The sequence below is a fragment of the Artibeus jamaicensis genome, unplaced genomic scaffold (assembly GCF_021234435.1).
Source record: "Artibeus jamaicensis isolate MK-2021 breed Jamaican fruit bat unplaced genomic scaffold, CSHL_Jam_final scaffold_1689, whole genome shotgun sequence".
In the NCBI taxonomy this organism is placed as follows: Eukaryota; Metazoa; Chordata; class Mammalia; order Chiroptera; family Phyllostomidae; genus Artibeus; species Artibeus jamaicensis.
The window spans coordinates 7,359,295-7,366,818 of NW_026522029.1; the positions used below are offsets into that span (position 1 = coordinate 7,359,295).

The 7,524-nt window shown below is 56.8% G+C and overlaps 1 protein-coding gene across 1 annotated transcript; it reads right to left on the reverse strand.

Annotated features, from left to right (window-relative positions):
- Window positions 1–333: 333 nt before the first annotated feature.
- On the reverse strand, window positions 334–3,871 carry PROK1 (prokineticin 1). Its single transcript, XM_037152374.2, has 3 exons — window positions 3,800–3,871; window positions 1,166–1,291; window positions 334–453 (listed from the first exon to the last, which is right to left on the reverse strand). Exons 1-3 carry the CDS (start codon window positions 3,869–3,871, stop codon window positions 334–336), a joined length of 318 nt encoding a protein of 105 aa, XP_037008269.2.
- Window positions 3,872–7,524: the final 3,653 nt, after the last annotated feature.

Below are 7,524 nucleotides of genomic sequence, written 5' to 3' on the forward strand. Positions count from 1 at the left end.
GTCAGCTCTGAGGAGCAGAGGGCGGGTGAGGCGAGGACAAGGGAGGAGCACCCTTCCTGCTACTTAAGCCCCTCCGGCAGCCTGAGCAGCAGAGAACCGGTCAGGCCACCTCCAAGGCCACAGCCACAGCTGGGACACCCTCAGGCCAGTGCCGTGAATCACGTCACTGGGCGAGTGCTGGGAAGGAGGGATAGAGGTGATGGGAGTGGCAATGCAGGCAGCTTGGGGTGGTGAGGACGGGGCCACATGGCAGAAATAAAACAATAGTACGTAGGAGACCGTCCTGGATGCGTCAGCAAGAGGGCTGGTGGGCATCCTGAGACCAGACGAGCTCTAAAAGTTGATGTTCTTCAAGTCCTCGGAGCAGCGGTACCTGCCGCCCAGGTGCTGGGAGCACAGAAGGTTGGGCAAACACGGGCAGGTGTGATGCTGGCGCTTTCTGAAGAAGGGGATCTGCGGAGAGAGGAGGAGAAGGGGGACGCCCTCACCAAAGGGACGGGCGGGGGCTCCAGCCCTGACCGCTGTCTCATCACCCCGCCCCGGCCCAATAGGGACAGCTGTGACAGAGGGGCAAACGGAGGCCCAGAGTGGCCAGGCAGCGTGCCAAGATGGCACAGCTCAGTTTGGGAGGAGCCAGGATCTGAACCCGAGAATATAGGATGAGCCACAGCACAATGCTGCTCACCCCCGACCCTAAAGCCCCACCGCCCCCAGCACTGCCTGCCCTCGCTGGCCCGGCACACACGTGCGCACACACTCGCACACGCATTCCTTGATTGAACACCACTTGTGATTCATCCACTATGTGTGAGACACTGTGTTGGGGCTGGGGAGCAGCTGGAAGGACCCACGCTGTCTCTGCACCGTGACCCACACCCAGAGGAGCGCTCCGCCACCAACGGGGTTAAATAGGAGCGATGAAGAGCAGTTAGTGTCCCGCGGCCTGGGTTCAAATCCCAGCCCTGCCACTTACTGGCTGTGTGACAACTAACCAGTTATTTAGCCTCTCTGTGCCTCAACTTTATTATCTGTAAAACGGGTTCATAACAGAGCCTTCCACCTACAGTTATAAAGAGGCTTAAAAAAGCAAAAGCACTCAGTGGAAAGAGAGGTTCCAGCCCAGCTCTGTTGCCCTGACTGCGGCCCCAGCAGGTCCCTGTAGCACCTTGCGGCTCCCCGGGTGGCACTCCTCTCCCTCTCGGCCCAGCGGGGTGCACATCCGCAGACCCCGGAGCCACAGGCTGATGGCACAGCAGGTGCCCGCTCCACACTGGACATCCCGCTCACAGGCCTGCAGGGGGCGACAAAGGGACCATTAAGGTCACCCAAGAAAAACCAGAGCAAAAAAAAAACATCCAAAAACTATGGGGGGTTGGGAGATGCTAAAAGTGGCACCCACCCCCAAGCCCCACAGGATACCTGGGACCTTGCATTATTGCCCCACCTCCTCACAGCGGGAGGCTCAGGGCTCAGTGGGGCCTCAAACCTGGATGTGAGGACACCCTCCCCCGACCCCTCCCTGCAGCAAGCTCCTTCCAGGTCACTCGGTAGGGAGAGCCCTCCCTTTCTGACAAGTCTAGAGGTCAGGAGACAGCTCTCTGGCACAGTCACTACTGGTGGGATTGAATTAGCTCACGTTTGGGGGGGGGAGGCCTGAGGGCCTGGGTTCCCAGGGAGTCGGTGCCAAATTTCCCTGGACCCAGCAGCACCCAGTGGGTGGGTGCCTGTCCTCCCCACGTTGATGTCCCACACTCTCCCCGGAAGCCCAGCTCCCCCAGAGGCTCCCACAGGAGCAGCTGCCCCCCTCAACAGGAGTGAACCCCTCCGAGCAAGGCTCCCAGGTCGGGGCTGAGTGGCCCTGTGAGTGTCAGGAAGGGGCCATTTGTGAAGAAGGCCCCGTGAGCCCACTTTAAACAGAAACCCGGATTTGGGGAAACTGAGCTGTGAATGGCGCCTGACTCAGCGGCTGTGACAGAGAAGCCCTCCACCCCTCCACCTCCAGAGCTCTGCAGATTTGTGGGGCTGCCGTGCAAGTCTGGTCATGGGTTCGCTCTTCTCCCCCAACAATAGGCCTCGGGGCACCCCCTGCTGCCCGAGGCAGGTGGCAGGACCTGGACACTGACCGCCTGCTCAGCTCCAGGAGCCAAGTGGGGTTGCGGATTGCTTGTCACCCTGAAGAGCTGCAGGCGTCCGTCACCTGGCCGTGCTGGTCGCCAGGACAGTGAGCGCATGTCTCACACACCAGAGGGCCCCTGAAAGCTCAGGGTCAAGGCCGAGCAGACCCCACCCGACCCTCCTCCAGAGACAGGGAGTCGCTGTCCCACTCTCGGGGGAAGGACCACCCAGGCCTGAATTTGGGACGGGTTGGTCTGGGAAGCAGAGAAGTGTGGGTGGTAGAAAGCAGCCCCTTACTGAGAGTCAGATGGGGCGGGGCAGGGGGGCAGGTTCTGACTTGCCCTCAGCGCTGGTTCTACCCTCTCCTCCCATATCATGCATTTCTCTTCACCTGGTTTCTCTCTCAAGGTGCTTTTCAAAGCGATGACTTGGAGGGAGGCACTTCCCACCTCTCTCAGACCTACCTCTTGCCTCCATTCTGGGCCAGATGTCGGAGCTCACAGTGCAAGGTGACCTGGGCATGGGGTCAACTTCCGGCTCCCACCCCTCTGGGCAGGGTGACACGGCTTCTCCCCTTTGACCTCCTCTCCCACCTGCGAAGCCCAGTAGGAGGCCAGGCTTCCGGGGTTTGCTTCACTAGGAAAGATTCTGCACGAGCAATTTTATTTCCACTCTGGGTCTCCAAAGCACCCACTTGCCTTTCGTATCCGGCCTTTGAAACCCAGTCTCTGTCCTCTAACGAGGAAAAGAAAGGGGCCCTCCTTCCTCTCAGCAGGAAAACTAACCTGATCCCAGGAGCCCTTGGGCATTTCCCTGCAGCTTCACCCTCCAAGGGGAAAGTTGGAGAAGGTGGACACTCGAATGAATGTCCCTTCTTGTCCTAGTGGCTTTCACCTGCAAAGCTGGCGGGTAAACCGCCAGTTTCTTTTGGAATGAGAGTGCCCCCACCACTGTGACACAGCGCGTGCCCCTCTGAGGGAAGCCCCAAGCAAAGCCACTCTTCTGGGAGAGACTCGCAAGCCGTGTGGCTGGAGCACTAACGTGTGTGGGGCCCGTGGGCACACCCACCGGGGTGAGGCCACGCTGCTGCGGGTGGCCCCACGCTTGCTTTTGGGTGCACTCAGCGGATGGTCGGAGCTGCCCCTGTTCCCACCAGAACTGGGCACAGAGCGAAGACACACAGTCAGGGAGGGAAGGAGGGTTTCAAGACGGCCTTCGGTAAGAGCAGAGAAAGCAGAGGCTAAGGGCGCCCGGCAGACGCTGACAAGGTCCCTGCCTTCAGTGAGGCCAAGGCACTGGGTGAATTGAACTTGACACATGGCCCAGGCCCTATGGGAAAACCCAGACTTGCACAAAAGATAAATTAAAAGATGCTAATCTGTTTTCTAAGGGTTTATTACACCAATTAGGAATCTTCAAGTCACCAAAGGTCCAGATGACAGAATTTTCAGTGCTCTCCTAACACACAGAAAACAGGATTGGATTTACACACAGCTTCTGCAAAGCACACCCATTTAGCAGGGTGAGGTCTGAGTAATGGGAAAATCGTGTGAACAGCGGGAAGGGGACACTGTCAGGGGACGGCTCAGCCCCCTTCCCTTCAGTTTGCCCCCGGCAGTTCCCGGCTCACTCCCACGGGGACCTGACACTCTCCAGAAACCCAGGGAAACCCCAGCCAACTTACCCCGGTGATCACGGCACAGTCGGACACTGCCACCAGGAGCAGCACCACGGACACCTGCGTGGCCCCTCTCATGGTGACCGTCCACCCAGCCGCCTCTCGCTTTCTGTGGCTCAGCCTTGTCCGCCCACCAGCAGGCCGGGCTCTGGGCACCTCCCCTCCCAGATTTATCCGGTCGGATCCTGGCTCCCTGTGGACGCCTGCCTCCTCTCCTCCCTTCCCCATCCCCAGATGATCTCAGACGCGAAGATGAGACCTGAATCCCTAATGACATCAAATCACCATCAACACCGATACAAATGGATGCGTCAGGGCCCGTGCTCTGTGCCTCCCAAATCACGCTGACCCAGGCTGTTATGGACGCCCCGCCGCTGCTGTTCCCTCTGCCTCCGGGGCACCCCTGTCTGGCGGGGCAGGGAAGGACTCTGGTCACGAATGAAGGGGTTTGCAGCCTTCCCCACACCAATCCATCCATCTCTGCCCGCACCAAACAGTGCAGCAAACAGGATCATCAGTCCCCGACCTCCGCACCGGAGCTAACAGGAACTGTCTGGGCAGCTGCGGCCAGCTCAGCAGAGTACAGGCCACTGGGGGGACACACGTAGGTGAGGCAGTGCCCTTCCAGAAGGTTCCAATGTCAGTGGGGAGACAGGAGACAGTGAGAAACAAGGATGAGCGATCTGGGAAGCATGCATGATGAATTGCTCTCTAACAGACTCGGGACAAGCACCAAGTGTCCCCTGGTCCAGAAACCAAAGGGCGAAAAGGGAGCCAGCCCACAGGTAGGTGCTGGGCTGTGGGCAGAAGGTGCCTGGAGCCACGCTGCTCCCTTGCTGTGTTTGGGGAGAGCAGGAGGTGGGCGAGCAAACAGGGCGGGGTCTGACGTGTTTCCGGAAGTCCTTCCTGTGACGTGCTCACAGGTGTTACCCACACTGATACATAAACAAAGACTTCCCCGGTCAAAGCTTCTGAAAACACTGACTCCCCAAGTCCAACCAAGGTTTTTCCCACAGGATTTTCAGGGCCTTTCAGATGCAACAGGAATTTGAAACAGCAAGTGGGGAAACCCAGTTTGCGACGTCTGCCACACGGGTTCAGCCACAAAACGCTTTTTTCTCGAGTGCCTGGGGGACAGCGGTCCTATGTGGGGACACAGCTTTGTGTGCAGAGAGAGCCAGACCCCCACAGGCAGGCGCTTTGCCTCCTGAACCCACCTGGCTCTCTGGCTACTGAACCCACCTGGCTCTCTGACTCTGAGAACAGGGTTGACACCTCTCTGCCTCAGTTTCCTCATCTGTAACCTGGGCAGAATTGTAGCCCTGACTGCATGAGCTGTTGTGAGTACCCACCCATTTATTTATTTATTCCCTATTTTGCGATGACTGTTCTACTGGAGGCACCACTCTTGGTCCTGGAAGTGGAGCTGTGAACAAAACCAGGCCCCTGCCTTCATGCAACTTTGATTCCAGGTGTGCTGGGTGTTGTTAAAGATGCAGGCAGGAAAGACGCAGAGCGTGACGATGGGTGGTATTTTAGATGCGGTGAGACCTGTCTGAGAAGACGCTTGCGAATGCCTGATAACGTGAGGGAGTGAGCTGGGCGGAGCTCAGAATAACCAGTGCAAAGGCCCTGTGGCAGGAGCAGCGCCAGGAGCAACAGGGCGTGGTGAGCAGGGGAGGGGCAGGGCGGGGATGCCGGGGAACTGGGAGGGAGGTGGGGCCATGCCCTGTCAGTCCTGCAGGATGCGGGAGGCGGGCCTAGTTCTCCAACTTGCAACAGGGGAGGAGTAAGTGATTTGCACTTTGAAAGGATCCCTGGCTGCCTGTGGAGAATTGAGTGAGATGATGCAGGGTCAGGTGCTTAGCACAATGCCTGGCACGTTGCTGGTTGGTGACCTGTTGGCACTTTTTAATTGAAGGGAAAAAAAAAAAAAAAAGATGGGCCCATCTGCCTTAATAGAAAATCCTCCTGGGAAGGGACTTTCAAAGCGATGAGTCTGCACAGTCGCCCCGACACTGGCAGAGCCAGGGAAACAAAAGGAGAAGCGGGCAGCCCCTGCCCTTCTGACCCTCACTCCCTCCACACCCACCTCTGCTAGGGCGGGAGAAGGCAGCTTAGAGGCGCCAACAGGCTTCCAGGATAGACCACCTGCCCCACACAGGGACCCTGCCACCAGCTGGTGCCAGCCCACAGCTGCTTCTCGACACCCATGCCCCCACCTCCCATTCTCCCCCTGCCCTTGCCGGCCAGGGGCTCGCCCACACAGCAGCGGGAAGAATGGGGGGCAGGAGGCGCTGCTGCGGACGGAACCAGCAACCCTCACTGAGAGCATCTGCTTTCTCTCCAACACCGACGCTTGAGGACAAGTCGGTTTAACCAGAGGGAGAGGAGGGGGAGACGGCAACTCGGTGAAAATCCCAGAAGAGACTGGGGAGCTTTAGGGTGCCTGTACCCAGTAACTCAGCGAAGCGAACAACCCCCGAGTTCACAGGGGGTGGGTCCAATTTCTCTCCAGAACGGAGAGGCCTCTGCGCCTGCGTACAGGAGGGGGTCAGCCACGTTGGCCAGGTCAGTGTTACTCTCCCACTGACAGATGTCGTGCAGAAAGAGAAAGAGGGGGGCCCAGGGCTATGCAGACAGAGGAAGGACGTCAGAGGCCGAGTGGTGAAAAATGGGAAAAAGTGGGGGAAAAGTGGTGCCAAGGAAGGCGCCTGCATTTCTGGAGGGAGAGGCGAGCTGGCGAGAAGAGAGAAGTGCTGGGCAGAGGGCCCGGGCCTCCCCCGCTGCGGGCTGTGCCGGTACCGCCCTTCCCCAGGGTTGTGTGTGTGTGTGTGCGCGCCCGCGTGTGTGCGTGTGTGCATGGGGGGGTGAGCGGGGGCCACTCTCGTGGGCACAGGGCAAACCCTGGCAGGTGCAGGCCCTGGGCGGCCCCACCCCAGCAAGCTCTCTGCTCACAGCAGCTCCTTCCGCTGGACCTTGACGGTTTTCCCGTGTCTCTCCTTTCTTTTTTTTTTTTTTCTATTAGTATCATTTTTATTCTGACACAAGCAGGTATGTTTTACTTTAAGACAAAATTATTTTTTGTACATTAAAGTGAAACATATCCATTCTTCTGCAGAAATATCCTTTGTGATCACATTCTTTTTGTTTTATTTTCATTGATTATGCTATTAGTTTTCCCAATTTTTCCCCCTTTCTCCCCCCTCCATCCTGCCCCCAACCCTCCAGCATCCCCCCCTTAGTTCATGTCCATGGGTTGTACATATAAGTTCTTTGAGCCCTGTTTCCTATACCATTTTTTATCTCTCCCCATGCATTTAATGCCTACCAATTATGCTGCTTCTTCCCTGAACCTATTCCTCCTATTCCTCCCTTCCCCTCCCCAATGAACTCCCTCTGCGTGATGTCCATTTTTCTGATTCTGTTCCTGTTCTGGTTGTTTGCTTTGCTTTCGTTTTTCTTTTATTTTAGGTTCATTTGTTGATAGATATGAGTTTGTTGTCATTTTATTGTTCATATTTTTTATCTTCTTTGTCTTAGTTAAGTCCCTTTAACATTTCATATAATAAGGGCTTGGTGATGATGAACTCCTTTAACTTGACCTTATCTGAGAAGCGCTTTATCTGCCCTTCCATTCTAAATGAAAGCTTTGCTGGATAGAGTAAATCTTGGATGTAGGTCCTTGCCTTTCATGACTTTAAATACTTCTTTCCAGCCCCTTCTTGCCT

What these genes read in the sequence shown, in the direction of transcription:
- PROK1 (XM_037152374.2), bottom strand. Translation starts at nt 3,871, where the DNA reads ATGAGAGGGGCCACGCAGGTGTCCGTGGTGCTGCTCCTGGTGGCAGTG. An exon ending in ACTGTGCCGTGATCACCGGG is followed by an intron (nt 1,292 to 3,799) that starts GTAAGTTGGCTG and finishes CGCCCCCTGCAG; the next exon opens with GCCTGTGAGCGGGATGTCCA. An exon ending in GCCACCCGGGGAGCCGCAAG is followed by an intron (nt 454 to 1,165) that starts GTGCTACAGGGA and finishes CTCTCTCCGCAG; the next exon opens with ATCCCCTTCTTCAGAAAGCG.